The sequence below is a fragment of the Cyrtonyx montezumae genome, unplaced genomic scaffold (assembly GCF_038088225.1).
Source record: "Cyrtonyx montezumae isolate F1298 unplaced genomic scaffold, pur_monq_1.0 scaffold_6, whole genome shotgun sequence".
Classification (NCBI taxonomy): Eukaryota; Metazoa; Chordata; class Aves; order Galliformes; family Odontophoridae; genus Cyrtonyx; species Cyrtonyx montezumae.
Genome location: NW_027072067.1, coordinates 17,057,178 through 17,078,038, shown reverse-complemented (window position 1 = coordinate 17,078,038; position 20,861 = coordinate 17,057,178). Strand labels below are relative to the sequence as shown.

General features: G+C 39.6%; 1 protein-coding gene across 1 annotated transcript in view; it reads right to left on the bottom strand.

Annotated features, from left to right (window-relative positions):
* The window catches only part of CNTN6 (contactin 6), a 70,109-nt gene extending 49,459 nt beyond the window's left edge, over positions 1–20,650 (bottom strand). The window contains exons 1-3 of the mRNA XM_065749414.1: positions 20,494–20,650; positions 7,062–7,157; positions 1,003–1,206 (exon numbers count right to left, since the gene is read on the bottom strand). Of these exons, the coding sequence (XP_065605486.1) occupies positions 1,003–1,206; positions 7,062–7,157; positions 20,494–20,635 (442 nt within the window). The 5' untranslated portion in view covers positions 20,636–20,650. The remainder of the gene's footprint in view (positions 1–1,002; positions 1,207–7,061; positions 7,158–20,493) is intronic.
* Between the last annotated feature and the right edge of the window lie 211 nt (positions 20,651–20,861).

Here is a 20,861-nt window from a genome sequence, read left to right as displayed (position 1 = left end):
TAACATTTGTCACTAAGCTGCCACTTCTAAGGATGCCAGGTAGTTCTGAGCGCAAGAGAAAATTACAGGGCTCTGTGTCCAAACCAATTACAAAACACTTAAAGCTTCTTAAAAATAGCCAGATGTGAACTCCAGGCTCGAGAAGGGCTGATGTAAATGGATACAGTGACCACATCCCCAAATCTCACAGAGCATCTGATGAATTGATACTGGATTATCTGGTTTCAGGGCATTTGACCTTGCAGCAGGTTTGGGATTGCTTTAGAAAACTGAATTTTTAGCTGAAATTCTTAAAAATGCATTAATCTTTCAGTATAACTCATTGAATCAGGAATGATGAATGTCAGCCTCCCTCAGATAGAGTCTCAGCCCAGATCTCACACAGAAAAAATGAATCAGTTCTTATTTCACATGGTACAGGGGTCTAGCTAATGCTACATGTGTTATTTTGTACAGTTCCCTTGAGAATGCTGCCTAGGACTCAACCCAGAGGCTACCAAAGAGAATAGGAGAAGGTTAAGAGAGTGATGAGATAGAGAAAAGGAATAAAGCATGATGACGAGAAGGAAGAAAATAGACATAGAAGATCTAAAGCATTTACACGCAGTACCAAATTATTAACTTTCAATTTGGGGAATTATAACTTCATTTAAGGTGATCAGATTGAATGCTACATAGCAGCAGAGTCTCTCAATGAGTGCGTTATGGTATAATGCACAGTTGAGTTTTATTTATACCAGAAATATAACACTGCATTGACTTTGCTAACAACTTGTCACTGTTGCTTTGCAAGCAGCACAAATACATTGAAGTTTAGGTGAGGTGAGCAAGCTTACAAAACCAACTTTGTGTAAAGGTTCCCCAGGTATGCACTTCTCCATGCAAACATTTAATTGGAGGCCTTGCTGAAAAGGTGCCTGCATACGTGCAAGTGAGTTTCTCACCTCAGTGACTCACTTGGAACAGCTTTCTAGATCTGATGTTTGTGCCAGGAGAGCTTACCATCGCTGCGTAGGGTGAGGGGAGTGGGAGGCCCCTGTGTGCTCTGCTCTGCCTTGGAGTTGGTCACCACGCAGGTGTAATTGCCCACGTCCCATGGCTCTACTTTGGCTATGTACAGATTTCCTGTTTCTTGTGAAACAAAACGCCGACTGTCCTCCTGAACATACAGGGTGTTATTGTTGAAGATCCACGCATAGGACAAGCCTAGAAAAGAGCAGGCGTACATCATGCATCCTCCTCAGATTCGCCTGCTTCCTCTTAACACTTGCCAGTTGAAAGAATGAGCCAGCTACAGGGCAGACCGCAGGGGATGCACAAGTTAACACAGACAGAATAAGCACTGCTTCAATTCTAAACTTCAAGCCACTTCAGAAGGTCACAGCTTTTGTCCCTTGCTACTTTTCATTTTCCTGTTTCAGCCTATTTTTAAGTAGGAACATCAATGCTGCAATGCCATGAGAAAACTGGATTAGTAAACAATTCCTATCTATAGCAACTTCCCTCTCAAAACTGAGAGCCAATTGCTGATCACACAGCACTACTGCCCCTTTCTCCATGTGTAGAGTGGAGATTCTCACTGAGAGGAAGATCTCCACTGCATCCAAACATTTGGGAGATTAATATCTGCACGTTCACGCCCTCTCTGCCTTCTTCCTTATTATCTTCCATACTTGCAACAGCTCCATGCTTCTTGTCCTTTGCTGACTTCCTGAATCTATTCTGCTTCCTTTTTCCATAGCATTTCACACTGTACACCTTTAAAAGGTTCATCCATAGCCTAGCCACTTAAAACTAATTTATTTGACCAGCAGGACAGAGCTTTATGAGCTTGCCATCTAAGGGCCCTGCTGCCCAAACCCTGCATTTCCATCAGTGCCAGAGGTTTCCTGCCCTCCCCATCCCCAGTACTGAGCTGTGTTATTCAGTTCTGCAGTGGCAGCAGTAGGACAGAAATTCTGTCATTAACAAGGCCCAGTAAATCAGAACTTCCAAATTCTACCAGTTTAGCTGCCTTTAATTAAATGTATAATTCATAAGCCAACAGTGCTCTGCCAACAGCTTCATTTCTGCACATTTTCCCTATCAAATATACCATTTGAAAAAAGATTATTTACATTTCTTTCCCCTCCCTCGGTTGCAGCATGGGTACGGTATGATAATAAGTCTGCAAACTCCAGTAGTTCTGTGGAGTTTTATGTTATCATCTTCTATGTTTTAGAAGTCTCATTAGAAGTGATGGGTCTCCAGGGAGCAATCAACGACACTTTCTACCCTTGGCTAAATTCTGTAATAGGCTCTGTTTTACTGCAGCATTTTTATTTTATTTTATTTTTTTTGACGTATGGTAAATCCAGAAGATGCAACAGGTCCTTAAAGCAGTGTAATACACAGGTGTACATGATCGAACACTGGTAGCTGGACACTCATCAAGCTTCCATGACAAGTAAAGCCATAAGTGAGTTAAATAGGAAAAATAAGCTTGATGGTTCACTTTCTGAAGTCCAGTTCTGGTGCCAGCAGTTACAGGGCTGATGAGAGCCCTGACCCAAGAACAGGATTATCATGAAGCACTTTTGGGTCATCTTATGGCACAACATTTACACCTAGATATCTGCTGGCAGCTCCTGCACTACCCACTGGTGCAGCAAGCTTCTCCAAGGTACACAAATCTTAATGAAAACATATTAAAAGCATCTTTAGCTTCACAGAGCTTGTTCATGACATCAGTCTATATATCATCAGATAGCAGAGACAGTTCTCCTCTCTCATGAATTCAGCACAAGGATTTCCACCTGACAGCCTTGCAGAGTCTCTGCTATATTGTGCCTGTACCAAACTATTATCTCAGTACCTATTAATTTTCCCATTAGATAGGAAGGAGTTCAGGCCTCTTCTTTTTATATTTCAATTCCCTCTCCTCCCAGAATGATGCATATAAACATTGCCACCCTTCTCACTGCGGGCTCATCATCATCATCATCCAGACTTAGCTTGCCTAGAGCCTAAATCAGGACCGTTTAAACTCCGTAGAAGCTCTAATTTCAATTGACTTTGGTGGGAGCTGTAAGAAATCTCAAGAAAAAGATCCAGACTTCAGAGATCAAACTTTTTTCCTCTTCTAAAGCAAAGCCCCAGCAGGCTACTCACTCACACACACAGCATCTTTCCACAGAAAGCTAAGATAACAAAAAAATATTAATAGATTTAATAGACTAGAAAATGTAATGTTATATTAAAGGAACTACTTAAACATTTCCATTTTGGGTCACTTGGAATAAATCAGATTTGCACTCCTTTATTTTTCTCATTTAATGGGTCTGGTACAAAGCCCATGCCATCACTTTGGGTTACATTAATCTGCGTGAGTAAGACAGCAGCTGGGAAGGGGCTGGTGAAAGTAATGGTGAACAGGAGGTAGCAGAGACATAGAAGGGAAATTAGGTAAAAAAAAAATTAACGCAGTAACCTAATAACGAAGTCAAGCTAAAATGGACTTGAAAATTGCTGCCATCAGCTGTTTTAGTGAGGAATAAAAATTTACCTTTCTAAATTTTATTTTGCTTTCCATTTAACTTTAGGATTCCTGAAAATGAGAGCTGTTGGGTTCACATTCCCAGCACAAATCCAGAGCTGTTGAATTTCAGAGGCTGCTGTGAAAAGGTTTCAGGAAAGGCCTTACACAAGCCTTAGCCATTAGCACCAATTATTTTTGTGTTCCCAATTCATTTTCCCTTGCACAGAGCCTTGTATATCTGTCACTTTGCCTCTATGGTGACTACTTATATGTTGTTGAAAACAAATCAACGTGCTTCAAGTAAGAGAACAGAGGATTTTCTGCTGGAGTTAGTCCAATTTTTTCATTCTTTTTTCACTGTGGTTAACCTGTGACACTTCAGAAAAGTAAACTACATGGATGTACAGAAGGGAGACAAGAGGCTGGGATAGGAGACCTTCTGGAGGTCCTTGCTTAGGGTTAGCTTCTTCCACAGTCTACGTGGTTCATTCTTCCCCTTCACAAAAAAACAGGAAACATCTCCTAGGACCTTACAATTAGCTAGACATACGTCAGGAAAAATGAGTATGATCTACTCTTGGGTTAGAAAATTAGCTAACCTAATGACAGCCTTATGCCCAGAGGTGACCTCTGTTGCCTACAAGTAATGACAGACTATAACCTGCATAGAACTATACATTACATTCACCAAAACCCCAATGCAAGAGAGAATAAAGTGTAATTTATATTATCTCTACCCTCAAATTTTAAATTTAATACTTACCTTAGCCTCACTGGCAAGCTTAGAAAACATCACTCACCTAATTAATTTTTTAATTCTGTCCAGTTACTGCCTAATAAATACCACACTACAGCTCCTACCCACTTGTGCAGCTGATTGGCCTTAGCCCAAATTAGCATGTTTGAGCTCTGAACACTGGAAAATGATATTTGCTCTCTAAAGTAATCCTGATGCTATTATTGACTCTGTGGGAAGAAGGTGCCTTGAGTGCACAGAACTGCATTTACTTCAAAGGGGCCACGTGGCAGCAAAGGGATAATTACAGCTACAGAGACTTCATTATGCACGTACCAGCTCATAGGCTATTTTATAAGTGCTGTAACCCTAATTGTTTGGTTCATAATCCAAGACAGGTGACTGCAGGATCCATCTCACTCCTCACCCAGGCCCCAAGCAGCAAACCCAGATCAGTACTGCCAGCAACAGCAGGGAGTACAGCCAGCTGGGAAGGGGAGCAGCTGATAACCACCTCTGATATACCAATCTGGGGAATATAACATTTCACAGCTCTCCTCAGCCCAAGCAAACTCAGATCAATACTGCTGGTTCTGCAGGAGGAGAGCACAGGATGGTCTCAGGGAAGGATTAAAGATTCATAGGAGCACTGAGAAACAGGAGCAGAGGGAAAGCTGCTCTAAAGCAGTGATTAAGGCACTCAGCTTTGTAAAGGGAGATACACTTCAATCCATCACTTGGAAATTATGCATGTTATCAGATGATTGTTTAATACAAAATGCAGAAACAACATGAGGAAGCAGTCAAAGAGCCTTTTACACAGAACAGCACGGCTCATCTCCACACACCCACTCCCCTGCTCCCTTCTGCCAGCTGAGGACTTGCCACTTGCCCCCACTGAGCAGGTTTCAGAGCTCTCACTTCTTGAAGAGCCTTTTTGGTTTTTTAATCTGGCTCTGCTGTAGTAACAGCAGTACAGAAAGAGCCCACTGAGCCAGCATCCCAGCCTCAAGCCCCAGCAGCCCTTGTGCACAAGTAAATGCAAATGCACAAGTGATCCTGCTGCTTCTAACAAGATTAGCAACTTTCTTAAGGCCCTGCAGGGAACCAGCTTGGAGGAAACAAGCCTTATATCAGACTTCACCTCTTATGAAATAAATGAAGAGCAGCCCACCCTATAGTTCTGTGTCAAGTATTACCACTTAGGGAGCAACTCCTTAATCACAGGCAGGTCAGACTCATACACAGTTACAGAACTGAAAGCTTCTTCAGGCTTTTTTCCTCCCCCATAGATGCTTTTTAACACTTAACTCTACACAAGATGCTTCTTTCTTTTTTCATAGGCAATAAAGCAATAGCATATGTTGACTATGCAGAGGAAAAAACATTGCTGACCTAAAGGAGTTCAGCTAGAGAATAGACACGGCCCATACAGAGAAATACAACTTACCTCCCCACCTCTACACCCTAGAGCCTCACTAATGAGCAGAAAAGGGTCAGATGTTGAACTTCATAAGGTGTGTTAATGAGCCCCATAAATAACAACAGCTGAGGCTGACGAGCAGCAGGTGTGTAAATAGGCAAGGGGGTGGGGAAATAAGGGATGGAAGTGGGTATTGGGGTATGTAATTGCTGAATATTTATATACTTTTATTAATTTTCTTTTTGTTCTGTTGATCAACAGATTCTACCTCTAGCTTAAACCTTGTGTTAGGAGTTGTTGTTTGTGGATATGATGGTATTTTTTTTGTAATGCAGTTAACCTTACACTTACTCTTGATGTACTTGCTGTGAACGCTTTGTCAAATCAGAATTTTATTTATCAGCAAGAAGAAAACATACAGCTTACTGACTCACAAATGGATGTATTGTCTTTGTCCCGCTGATACATTTCAGGAACTCTTTCAAGCTTTTTGTGCTCTTAAGGGCCACATTTCACTTCATCTCCTTGATTACATACCTCTTTCATACAGCTGCAAGCACTAAGTGAACTGACATTTCCTTTCTGTTCAAGACTTGTGGGTTTTAAATTGACTGATGGGTTTCTCTACATCTTTGATATACTACATCCTCCTTGCAGATCACAATTTACCTTCTTCTTATGGGAATTTGTCTTGAAGCTGTTTTTAAAGAAGGATTGAGGAAACAGTGCTGAGAGCAGGACGTTGGTGCTTGCACGTAGCATGCTGCTGCTCCTGTGGGTGTGTGGTTGTGGCTGAAAGCAGGATGTGAATACTATAAGAGCTGCTGATTCCTTCAGTCCAGTAACTCTACTATTGATGGTCTACACCTTTTCAATGTGCATCTATTTTTCCAGGATAAGATTTCAATAATCTTCAGCTGGTAATGTTAGGAAACCATAGCTGTTGCTCTGAACATCTAAAGATAAGAAGCAGTTATAATGAGAGTCCTGGCACCTCCAAAATAGGACTTGTGAATGCAGATGGCTCAAAATGTGCAGAAGTCAGAGTAGGGGGAAAAAAATTCTCAGAAAATAGCTCTCAAGAGCTTCTTGCTTCTGTTAGAAAGTGGGGTTAATGAAAAAAGTACTGCTCCAACAGTAGTGTACATACACGCTCAAGCCTTTGTATCGCACTGAAAGCACTGATATTGGAGTGGATTATGCCATGTTTAGGGATTTCTTACATTAAAGAAGTCTGAAACATCACGTGAAAGGCACTGTTAGTTGGTTGCATGTCCCTGGAACTCTACGATGTACAGAGCAACAGTAGCAGTGGTAACAGAAGAAAAACATCCCAAATCCATTATTTGTTTTGGGGTCACCCGACTCAGAGCTACTCTACCTACCTCCATAATGTGGTGGTGGACCACAGAGCAGAACCACTCCTTGTCCTTCTCTGACTGACACCGTGCTTCTTGTTTTCATTTCAAAGTTTTCAAGATCTTAAGAGAAAAGCAGAAAACAAAATGGTGTTATAAACAGAATTATTCCGAGCTGTAGTCCACAATATGCAGTGCTTATAGATAAAACTCAAGGATATACATTTCAGTATGTCCATTTTATAAAATATAATCTATAAAATCTCACTATGCAAAAATGAAGTACTGTATGGACAAATAGCTCAGCCAGCCTCCTACCTAGTCCTTCAGCAACCATAAAATAACTATTTATAGTGCACTTATACCTTAACAAGTTATTTTTTTTTCTTAATTACAATTCATCCTTGTAAAACTAGAGTATTTTGTGAGTTTTTCTAGGGACACATCTCAGAACTTATTAGTCTTAACTGGCATGGATAAGAAAAAAAAAACATTTTGGGTAGTTTCCTTTTTTATATCAATTAAAAGCAGGCGTGTGTTTCTATAAGCATAAATGATAATTAAACCTCATTAGAACTCCAACAGAATGTGTGTTTAAATGATACAAGTATGCCATATTTTCAACGAGCACATTCTTTGACTTGAATGAACCTTAGCATGGGTTCCAAAGGGGAGGATAAGAATGCTTTAAATAAGAAAATCATGTGATGCCCCAGGGAAATCTATGCAAAAACATTGATGCCTTGACTCCTATGGGTGATTTTCACGTGGTTATCAATTTTTAAATTATTTTTTTAACTGTATCTAACACAATATTTTCTGTTTTCTCCTCTTTCATTAAAACGTGGAAGTCTCTCAGTCTCATTCTTAGGACATGATGTATCAGCTGTTCATTAAAAAGAGATTATTTTTTGATCCAATTCTCACTAATGAGATGACTTACTACTACTGTCAGAGCACTGCGGAGAATGATTGTTTGAAATACATTCAAAATGTTTTAATAAAGTAAACAGCATCAGCTTCCCCTTAAATCTTTCTATCAGTGTGGTATGCTGCAGGTTCTTGTTTCAAACAATTGTTCCATTTTTCATCAGCTGAACAACTACCTGATCTGGAGTTCAATAGAAAGAAACAGTTCTCATTGGTCAAAGCCATCATGATTACTACCTGTACAGGCTCAGCTATTTCTGTCAATATATCAATTTTCTCTCCCTTAATTCAACTTTACAGAGTTAATTTTTCTTTTTCTCCTCTTCATCTCCTATGTATTGGTCTCCTATGAAAACATTGTCTACTTGGAGGTGACTGAATTGAGTTAGGCAATGGCAGCACCTCCTCACACTGTCATAGCCACAATAGATGGTACCTGTCAATACAGAGGAAAGTGTTTTAAACTCTGATGTTCTTTTAATTGCCTGCCAGCTAGATCACTGCCTTGCTGTCCAGGTAGTCCAGAGGGACACAAAAAGAGAAAAAAAGAGACAAATGGAATGAAACTACATACACTTTTCTTCCACTCTTTAATACTAATTGGAAAAGAAAACAATGGTATGCATTCATAAGAGTTTTGGTTCATATCTAAAGTGTACCTATCCAATCTGAATGTGTGGATTGATTTATTTACCTGTTCTGAAAATTCACTCTGAGAAAACTAATTGTATTTTTTGTTTCTTTCCTGTGGGTTAAATAGTTTCTGAGAAGGAAAAGAGCAGAACAAAAACTGGACCCTGGACCTAAATGGCAACTCAGCACATTGGGACTGCTCAAGGAACGTGTGCTGTGGGAAGAGAAGTCAGCTTCATACCTGTTAGAGGAGTTAGGAAAAGATAGGGAAAAGTCAGAAAGTTCAAACACTGGCAAGGAAAATAGCTGCATCTCCCATTCCTATCACATTCCTTCATTTGCTAATGTAACACGTTGTGCAGTTTCTACAGAAAAACAGAGGTTTAAAATAATTGCAAATCTCTCCACTCATATGACAAATATACGTAGCACAACCAGTGGTGTTCATTATGGTTAATCAGATCGACATTTTTGCTGAGAACAAAATTTTACTGGGAAAGAAAGAATAAAAAAGGAAGTCCGGTGCTGCAGTTAACAAAAGGTTTTTATGACAGTTCAGAATTAACTATGGGATACTTTAGTCTGAAATTGGCATAGTTTCTGGAAAGGTTGCTAGTAGCAGTTCTTAGTTTAATGACACAATATGTCAAAGTATCATTTTACCCATTTAAGAAACTGTCACCTGTCCCTGTTCCCCATTAAGATAACGGCAAGTATTCCAGGTTTGAGCACTGAAAAAGTAGAAGTACTATATTGCTTATGGGTTGTGTTATTTTATAATTAGCAGGACTACTTCATATTACATGTGGCAAAAAATTTGACTGTCTTTTTAATTTCTGAAGTATCCAATTCTGCATGCAGGAGTACTAGTGCTTCCATAGCATGCTTGTAGTTTGGTTATACATAGCAGCCTGATTTTTCATGCTGCTGGAGAGATTTTCCTCTGCTTATGGCCACTAGTAAACGGTGAATACAAAAAATGTGGTTATGGGGCATACTAGTGATCATTTAATCTATTCATCATGTCCATCACATGTTTGAGTACACACATATCCTTCCAAATAAATTTAACTTATTTTTTAAAGGCTCCAGACATTTTCTTTAGATGATCCATTCCAGTGCTTGGCTCTGGACTTACTGAACTGAATCTTCAAGCAACTCTCACCCCCAGCTTGTATTAGATCTGAACGGGAATGATCACTTTCTTTCCTCTATTTCAAGTCAGATTTTGGAAGATAATTTTACAAAATGTTCAACATCTTTCTAATAGGGAATCGTTGTATATTAAAAAAATATATATCTGAAAGAGCAAAACAAAGGAAAAGGAGTAAAAAAATAACTCATTATAGGACTAATTCTTCTTTGCCTCTTCATCTTTAAGGACCTTCTTTCCAGGCAGGCTCCATCTCTCATGAAATACTGTGACATCTTATTCAGAAAGTTTTCAATAATGAGTTACAAAACTGTCTGCCTTCAATATGTAGCCCATGGTGACATACAGGAATGAGGTGGACCATCAGGAAAAATGTTCCTTTTGGCTGGAAGCAAATGCTCAAAAGATTTTTGCATCTATACCCCTCTGTGTTTGTGTGTATTTGCAATGATTAATAGCAACCTAAAATGTGCTAAGAGAAAGAAAGAATTTGGAGATGAATAGAAATGCAATATTTATATTTGCTCTTATTATTCTGAATACCTTGGCTGCTTCTTAAAATCACATCTATTTGCCCCAAGCAGGCGTTTACACCAGCAGAGCACAACCACCCCATCCTCCCAGTTACTGTTACCTTGAATAACTCTATCATGCAGCATGACATAACCTAATAAAGCATAATGTTGCTTGTCAAAAAGACTACCAAAAGATAGCTAAGATCAGGTGTTTGGCACACGTTTAGATTGCTAATATGCACTTAGGAATAGTATGACTATTTAACAGATGGTATACTTGCTAACTTCAGTGTTTCTGCAGAGATCTATAAATAAATTATCACCTAGTTCCTACACAGTTCCTCTATTCTTTGTATTTATCTCACTTTATGAACAATGAGTGTCCTCACTGCTCTATCAGCGACAAGTTTGAACAAAAAAAAACAACAACTTTGTTCAGCATAGCACGTGTTGGCAGATTACTATCAGTGTAGCACAATTAATCAGCTGGATGCGATAATGAGGTCGTGTAGGCTAAGCAAAATGCTCAGGTGAACAAATGATTCTTCACAGGAAGAGTGGAAATATATGGACTCAGCTGTGTGTGGCAAAGAGTCATCGTTTTCAGCTGGGAACATTTGCAGATCTAAGCAGGAAAGGAATGAGCCTGGAGCATGTGGAACATCTGTTATTTTGTGGAAAGTGAATCGGAGAGTGACAAGGCTTCCTCGGGTGGAGGAGGGAATGGTTGGGGTGGAGGCATGCAGCTCCTCACCTGGTTTGAATGCAGGGACAGAGAGGAGTAATGGGCCACGGCTTGTTTCAGCTGGTGTAAATCATTAGGACCCCCCTGAGGTTGAGATGATGCTGACTTATGCTAGCAGAGGGTATGGCTTGCAAGTCTTCTATGTTGGTACTCAATTACAACAAAAGCAGGAAGTGACAGGAACACTTACAGGTGAGGGTGACCATTGCCATAGCTCTAGTGAGTGCTGAGCTGCACTGAGAGGCCAAGCACGAGTACGGGTATGGTGTGGTGCTTAGTGGAAGTGAAGGATGCTGATCTGTATAGACAGACAGGTGCTAGTGTAACAAAACAGAAATGTTTCCTCCTCAAGTACTGCTGTTAGTAGGTTAATTGTTCCACCCATACCTGGGAAGTGTGAGTTTTCTTTGTCTTAAAGCTCAGCACTGATGGAAGCTGGGATATTTTAATATATAAAATAGAGAAAGTCCAGTTCATCATCTTATGTAATTACCAACAATTCATCTGAATTAATGTAATTTCATGCTTTTTGAATTTTTCTTTTTCTTTTTTTTTTCATAAATGTTTTGTCATTATATAATCCCAACTATTACAGTTGGAATTGCTTGATATTGAAATGTGCAATGAATGCTAAGGCATTACATGCAAGAGCACTTTATAAATCAGCTCCGCTCCTGAGGATGAATCAATAAACTTTTTCACGTTTCGGTGGGGCTCCGTCAAATTGTGATGTATTGCATCTGTTCCTATTTCTTCTCCTTCTCCTATTGGCTATGATATATTGCAGTAAAATCGGTGTTACTGGATGTGATGTATCACAACAGAAATTCTCTTGCAGTGAAAGGGGATAAAATTATGACCTCAGCAGTTTTTAAAAGAAGCTCATTGTTATGATTTGCTATAAGCATTCCTAACACCTGTGTTATGGGCTGACAATTAGTTACCTTCACTTTCCCTTGACTGTAATGAATTAGGGGACCCATTGGTAATTCTTGGCTTGAACTCCAGGCCTGATTCAGAAGTATAAGGCCTGCTGCAAGTGCAAATAGAAATCCTTTTTGGATCCTTATCTTGAATTCTAGGCTATCCCCTATTTGGGACGTACTTTGCTTTTGTGTTGTTGTTCTCTTTTGGATAAAATGAGCTAAAATGCTTTAGATACAAATGGTGCTAGTTGCCAAAAGATTGTGATAATCTCCTTCAGACCGTTCCAGGAGAACTTCTTTGCATTCAGAAGTCCCTTATTCTGCTCAGTCCTGTTCTGCTGAATATCTCGTTAGGAGATTAGCACAAATCTCTTTTAGTTTAGTTACCAGTAAAGTCTGTTAAGGAAATCTTTCTCCAAATACCTCCCAAGGGAATGGCTGCTCTCACTTCCTGCAACTTTCTCTATTAAGTAAACTCTCTTTTCAGCTTTCAGAACTGTAGGAAAGTTGCTAAACAAATCCTCCAACAATACCTTTCTCCTGATAATAGTGTCAATACTATTAATCATTTCCCTTTACCACCTAATCTCAATTTTTAAAATGTTCTAATTGATTTTCCATGAATTCAATTCTAAGATTAAGAGCTGTGTTATCTCTAATTAAGGTGTCTGAAAGCTGCTTAGCATTTCCCTGATTTTTAAATACTTGCATTTTCCACTAAACATGTAATGAATTCTGCTCCTTCCCTATTGAAACGTGTGTGAAGGACCCGAATATCTCCTTTGACCAGGACGGGTTAAAAATCAGCCATAATTCCCATTTTTGTTGTAGTTGTCCCCCTGTGCATCCCATTCTGGTGAGAAGGCAGAGCCCTGCTGCCATACCCAGAATGAAATGTGCAGTCACCAGGTCTTGTCCTTTTCCAATGCTGTATAATCGACCAAGGACCTTCATCAGGGCTTCTTTATTTAGTTAAATTGCTTTGGAGCTTCTAAGGGGAGCGGAGCTGTAATTTACGCATTAGGATGCACACTGGCCCCAGGTCTTCAATTCAGCTTAAATGGTATGAATAGCCAATCCAGGCACTAATTTTCAAGGTGGAGAACAATAATTTCTGCCACAGCCTGATTGTCTTTTTCAATTAAAGAGTGAAAATGCCCTTTACAAAGTAATATCAAGCTTCTCTAGAGGAAAAAATGGAAGGTCACAATTAAATTAAGCGGAGAGAGTGAGGGGGAAAAATCCCAACTTGATTTTTGTACAGGCACCAAGAAACTGGTGCCAAGAAACATATGCCGTGAAACTGTGCTGCTGGTCTACATCTGCTTTTTGTTATTTCTTTCCCCTTTTAGAGATTTAGCGGCATAAAATATTACAGCTTTCTTTAGATCTGAATGCAGGAATTGCACGGAGCAGTACATGTTGCTGCAGCCTTAGGGCTCTTATGCTAAACTCAAGCTGCAGGCCGGAGGCACAGTAGAGGATCCGGCCCTCTCAAAGGGAGGGGGACATAAGAAATTCATTTTTTAATATTTTATTCCCAAACAGTTTATTCACTTGTCACAGCAGAGTTCATTTGTCACCTGTCATCACAGAGTCACTTTGCCTTCTGCGTGAGTTTTCTCCAGATTGGAGTGCTCTTAGAAAACAGATTACTCTCTCCACTGTAAATCTCATGGGCCAGATTTCTCCCTGCCAGAGCTATGCTGCTTTGACTGACTTACACCAGGGGTGGCCTGGGCCCTCTGTGTCAATGAACCTCGTGGCAGAGGTGCTAACTACATCCAACATTGGCTTCTTTCATCTTGTGCCTTAAAACTTCAGTACCAGCCAGGATCAACCTTCACTGCAAAAATAACTAAAAAATTAATTACATTGCTTTTAATTCAAAGGTGTCAGTCGTTCCAAACAATTTAATATGTCTTTTTTTTTTTTTTTTTCTCTCAAGCTTCTATCTCTAATTTTTTTTATTTTTTGTCAGACTGAAGAATGAGAAAGTTGATGTGGACACTATGGATACTTCATTCAATAACTTATTGGAATTTAAGTCATATTGTCTGCAATGGAAGTAGGGCAGATAAAAAGAAAATCACCCAGACTGCAAGTACAGACTGGTTTTATCCTTCAAAAATATTAAATTTTATTAATCAGAATCTAACATCTTCAGGACCTGCAGATGCTTTGTTCTCTACCACATCTCAATCACATATATTGCTTTTCCAATACAGCTTGCAGTGGGCTGATTTAGGATAACCACTTTTATAGGAACCACAGAATAGTGAGTAATATATAACTAAAAGATAATATTCAAATACTTATGCGTTCCATATTACTGCTTTATCTGACTAGCCTTCTGCCTGCAAAGCTCCTTCCAACATCTCTGTAATGGATGTCTCCATTTTAAAGATAGAAAAAATCTTGTATGAAAGGAGTGAGAGCCAGGTATAATAGAAATTTAAGCAACTAAAAATTAGACGCTGGTGCAATTCGACCTGATAGGATGAAAGAGCTTTAACAAAGTGTGCTGATGCAGCATAGCCTTGAATGGTGGTTAGACTATCTGAGAGATGAGTTTAAAAGCATTTGAGAGAGAAAAATGCATCTCAGGTCTCTGATGCTGCCTGGTCTGGTGCCATGAAACACAAGCAGAACGTTGCTGCCCTCAGCTCTGGTCTGTGTGTCTAATGAGAAAGAGGAGGATGCGACTGCGTGTGATGCTGACTCCCTTTACATACGAATCTTTAGGGGAGCATCTGAGAAAATAAAACCCCTACACATAAAAATTAAATAAATAAAAAAACCCTACTACATAGACATCCCCATATCTTCTGGTTTTAAGATTTCAAGGTGTTCTTTGTGTCTTCAGGAACGTCTGGATGGTTTGCATAATCCTATTCTTGCAGTATCTGAGCTTTAAAACGGAAACTCTATTGTCAGCCTGCCTGATCCTGTCAGCAATCGGGGGAACCTGTCCCAGGTTCCTGCTTCATCACTGCTGAAGGGAGGCTGATGGCTCTCTTTGAGCCTGTGTGTGCCCAGAATGCTGTGAAGAATAAATGCCTGAAATCTCAGCAGACAAACAGACGAACGTAGTGAGGTTTTGTGTTGCTTTTGGTCTTTGTGCAAGGATGCTGCATCACTTATTGTCAGTTTTCCACAAGAATTTTGCTTAAATCAATCTTTTAGGGGAACACGATGCCCAGATTTGAGGTGGCTGGAGCAGTGCACTGACCCTTTGAAGCAAAACATGTCAGGATCCCATCATATCTTTCCTAATTTTGTGCAGAACTGAGGAGGAGAAGGGAAAAAGAAAAAGAAAAAAAAAAAGAAAGCCTGAGGTTGCTTGGTCTGCTCCATGGAGAGCATCCATTAAGGCAAAGATCTTGATGCAGAGCTGCTGCAATGAGTGTTGGAGCACTGGCACAAAGTGTCCATAGCAATCAGAGCTGATAAATGAAAGTTCAGTTTCTTTTTACTCCAGGCTGAGTTCTGACAAAATATGGGATGTATTTCCAAGTAACAAACTGATGGTATACTTACGATAATTCATTTTATTTGGAAGCTTGCTCTCCACCTGCCTGTACAAAGGGAAAAAGGAAATGCTGCTGCTGTGGCTGCGTTGCATTGTTTGACTGTGGTTAAGAGCCCAGAAGGCAATTTTGAGCTGTAAGCCTGTTTAGACAGTTGACAGTAGCATTTCCATCCCCCAGACAGGATCGTTGTTACTGAAAGCTGCATGTTATTCTCACCTGCCCACAGGACAGTGCGGATTGTGAGGTGTCACCAGGACCATCGGGAGGGCTGTGCTCTCCATCTGATTCCCCTCACATCTGCACACTGAGATGTGTCTCTGCACTATGTGTAAGGAAGACTTTCAAGGCTGAGAGGTAGACTTCATACATTACTTTGCGTTTGGGGTGTCCCTAGAGAGGACAAGGCAATGCAATACATCAGGGAACAGTTCTTCAGTTAGCAGTTTGCCATCCCTGCACCACTTCTCAACGCTACGCTGATCCTTTTGAAACAGAAAGAAGTCACAGTGCTCACTCTTCACAGATCAGCATGCCAGCCCCTCCTGTGCTGATGAATTGACACTCAGCTTACGGATTGAGAGAGCTTTACTCAGGGTGGTAGTTACAACATCTTGCACACCTTTTAATCAAATAGCATTGTTACAGGGGGATTTCTGGACACACACAGTTCTGCAGTACAGCCAATGCAGAAAAGCATGTGCTATTTAGGCTGGAATTCATGCTTGTGCAGACTTTGCAAATTTAGGCTATCTGATCTGATTTAAGTGCATTGATTTTTCCATTTTCTATTTCAAAGCATATGCTACAAGTAAAAAGGGTTATGACATTTTGAGGCATGCTGTATTGCTTTGTGATGTTTGTGTAATTTGTGTGCAGTCAAAGGTAAATAACATGATGAAGTAATCAGATGAAAAGTGGTCTTTCATGCTAGCTGAGCATCTCACAGACAGTCACTCTAAAAGGGCTTTGCAAATGCCTCAGACTGTCGTAATCTAGCAGAGACTAAATGGACTTGATTGCTTTTAATCTTTCCTCTAAAATGGTTAAATACTAGTGACGGATTATTATTTTTCTTCTCAAAATGAAAAAACTCTGTCCAGGAGAAATTATTGCCTCTTCAATTTGTTATTTCAGCAAAACTGTTTCATCATTTGTCTGTCTGATGAAAAGCACTTGGGATCTTCAGGTTTCTTCCAAGTGCTCCAGCATTGTCATTCTCATCCACGCTGCCCTGAGCACATCCTCACTGCCCAAGAGGACGGAGCATGTATGCACTTAGAAAAATGCTACTTAGAAAGAGGCAAAAGCAAAACCCTGACAACCCCACTGAAAGCCATGAGAATATGACTGCATCCCAGAAATGCCAAGGAAGCCTCCTTCCTTGAGGTTACTCTACAGCACTGAGAATAAATTGTTTACAAGTGGTCTATTGTCCTCTGTTGTTCACAACAAAATGACTAAACCTGGTCATGAATTTAAATTGTTGTCATTGTTTCTAGAATTCATGTTTAATTAATGAGACCTGAGGTCTGAGAAAGTTGCAGTCATCACATCAGCCTACCAGCAATGCTAGGACAACGGGACTGAGAATCTCATTTAAGATCTCCAGCCGACCAAATGTTTTCAATAAGTACTGAATTTTCTGTGTTTATGTCCTGAACAGTTATGGATCAGGTTCACGTATGGTTCTTTCTCATGGGAGAGTATTTTTTTTTTCTGTTTTGTTCAACTGCACTTCTTATTTCTGCTATGCATCTCTTAATGTCTCTACCTCAGACATGTATGAGAACTAAAAGAGTTACTAACTGGCCAGGACAGTCTGTTTTACTGCAACTAGTTATGGAGATTTCCCTTAAGACCAATTGCTTGCATACAGTTACTTTTACTTAAAGCTGATGAAATAATTAAAACAAATCCCCTGTGTGCCTGGAATACAATTCTGGTAGAAGCAGTATTTATGCAGTTCTCTGTTAACAGCTTTGTTTATCTCTTTTTAAGGTGAGAAATGCAGTTTAGAAGGCCTATATTAATCAAAAGAGATTTTTACAGAACACCTCATCAGTATATATGTAGGTATGGCTTGGTTGTCTTTGCTCTCTCCTTTACTCTGAGTTGAAGCTCCACCGGTGCCCTTGTGTTGGATGCCAGTAACAAGTGTGGAGATGGGAAGCACAGTGCAGGTGGTGGTTGTGACTTAGGAGCTCATCTGGGTGAGGACCTTCAGTGCCAGGCTCTGGCTTCACAAGCTGGGGTTTGACATCCATGTTTCTTATCCAGCCTGCAGATCCAGATCAGCAACTTCATTTCTTGTGGGGCACACGTTAGCTTTTCAAAATGTACTGCTTGCTGGGTAGCTGGAGATGCAAAGGATTTATAGGGAGCTTTCAACTTTATTTATGACAAAACAAACCTTCACCGGGAAGTATGAATAACATAGGGCTGCCATGCTACGCATCCTCCAACTGCATTTATGTGCTCCTGCTCTGCTCTCTCTCGCTGGTGCTGTCTCTCATTTTCAGCCTGTAGCTTTAATAATCTATGCCACTACCTTCTGTACAATGTTCCTCCTGCAGCTTTCATTTGACAGCTCTGTTTATAATAGAGGATAAGCATGGAACTCCAGCTGAATCTGAAGACATATTTCTAATCTCATACAGCATTTATTTTGCTACTCAGAGAGCTTGCTATCTTGAAGAAAGGAAAAAGTATTTTTCACATATTGAGATGTACAATAGGTTTCCATAGGTATCATTAATTCAAATTCCAACTCAAAGTTACCTCGTAGGAAGAAGACAAATGCACATAAACCCTGTTACCCAGATAATAGGCTTGATTCAATTATTTATCATGATGACTGCTATAACATGCCAGTCCCATTCAGGGAAGAGTCCCATTTTGTTTAGTATTGAATGGAAGTGTCATAACAACAACATGCCTGCCTGTTTGGATTTTAAGATGTAATCTGGAGTACCAGGTGAAACAAACATGTAAATTGGATGGCAACATGAAAATAAGAAACAAGAATATGTTAACTGTGAAATAACTGTTTCGAGGTAATTTGTTCCACTGTTCTTATAAGGTCATTTTAACATCTCCTTTGTATTGTGTGTTTTTTTTTTTTCTCTTGTAAGACAAGTTAAGACTCATAATTTCAAAACTGTAGCACTGAACTGAAGCATTTTCCTGCATACTTTTGTTTGCAAATGTAAATGACATTTCATTTTATATCTTTGATATGGGAAAGAATGAAAACTTTTATCACTGCCAATGGAGAAGTTGTATACTTCTTGGAAATGGGATATATTTACCTCTATATGGCTAGAAGGTCAAGCAGGGTGGGAGCTGTTGGTTTCTCTGCTGCTATGGATAAATGAGAAACAGTTTTGTTGTGAACTGCTCCCAGCAGTAACTTAGGGAAGAGTCTTGGTGGGAATACAGAGCCTAAGAAAAGGAGCTGCTTGATATCTAGCTCATTTGACTGTTCTGTACAGGTGTGAGACACTGAGCTATTAGGCAGTTACATGCTTCAGAGGGAATGCTTCACCATCATGCAGTATGGCCAGAAATCCACAGGTAAACCGAAGTGCTTCCAGGAGTTTGAGACAGGGATAGATTTTTCCAGAAGAAGTTGAAATTAGTGAGGAATGTGAGACACTGAACAATGACTGCAGCCTTTTCATCTTCTCCTTTTCATGGATATTCCTTTTTTTTTTTTTTTAAGATTTTTTTTTTACTCCTTTGAGTCTTCATGCGAAAGTGTTCCTTTTCTTTAAATCTTTTCCCCACTCCTTCCTGACCTCTCATGCTTCCCTGTGAGCTACAGATTCCATAGTTAATCCTGAGGCCACCAATTCTTTCTTTCTAAAACAGGATTTGTTCTGTCACTAAACACTTTTTATCTTCAAGACTCGAAATCATTTCCCATATAGAGAAGTGGCTTACAAAGATGCTTCAGAAAAAGTGGAAAAAATAATGAATCAGAATTTTCCTTTCCATCTGACCAGCTTCTGGGAATCAAAAGCTCTTTGAGAAATTCAGGGTAAAACATTATTAAACAAGATACTAGTGATATACCATTTGATCTGCTCTACTAAAAGAGAGTCTATGAACCATCCTGACCTCTAATGTCTCCTTTGTATAACCCCTGTGACATGAGATTTGCTATGAGTAATGGAACAAGATTAATAATTAATACATTTTCTGGTGTCTGAAATAGCGGCACAAGGTTGGCTTTCGGCACATGTTTTATTAATGAGGTTGAAAACAATTGCTTTCTCTCAGCAACAGATAGCTCAGATTCTGATCCTGAAGAAATAGGAGTGGAAGCAATCTCTGTTTTTTGGTGGCGGGTTTTTTGTTGTTGTTGGTTTTCTTGTTTGATTTTGTTTCCCCAGGGCATCAACACAACTCAGTCAGCACGTGTAAGTGTTGCAGAAAAGGTTGTGAAGTTGTGAGGAAGTGAAATGGGGAGCAAGGCTGAAATAAGATGTATACTGGCTCAAGACCACATACAGGCTTTGTCCAATTGAGCTGAAATATGAAACACTCCAGAGCCTAGCAGTATCATTTTGTACGCTCTGTAAGGGGAGTGAGTTTTACTCTGCTAATATAACAAAATGTCAGTGTGTCAATTAGGGGTACAGTGGTTTTTTTCCCCTCCCTTATGGACCTCCTTATGCCAAACCTAACTTTTAGACACATTCCCCCCATGCAACTGTTCCTACCTGCAATGCAGCCTTAAAAATGTGGAAACACCTTTACTAAGTGAAAATAACTGCATTCATCTTCCTTTAGCTTTCAATTTTCTCAAAGTTACTCTTGTTCCTGAGGGCTGGCAGCTATCACATGTCTGGTTTTCTTATTAATATTTGCTACAAACGATTTCTTTAAAGAATAAGCACTGCTGAAGTAGACCAAACCTCTTGAACAGAATCAACGGTTCTTTAATTATCTAATATATTACCATTCATGCACAAAATTAATCAGAAAATAATGCTCTAATAAATATGATCTTCCCAACTTACATGCAAATTGAACCTTTGCCTTCCTGCTCAGAATTGTTCCAAATGAATTTGTGGCCAAACACTGGTATGTTCCAATATCCTGTTTTTTATGTGGGTTATTGATTGCCAAGCTGCCTCCAACCAACCTGTAGTGATAACTCATGGTAAGATCAATATCTGTGCCATTTTGCTTCCACCTTTGAGGGGAAAAAAATCAAATTATGCTTATAATTTACAGAGTCTATTCATATTTATCTTAAGTAGCGTGCTGTAGCACACCTGTAATGATAAAAATGTAGTTAAATATCAGAAAATTGTCATTTTTCACACAAGACTGCTGCTTATATCAATCTTGATGATGTCAATAATTCTGTCCTTTGAAAAAGAAT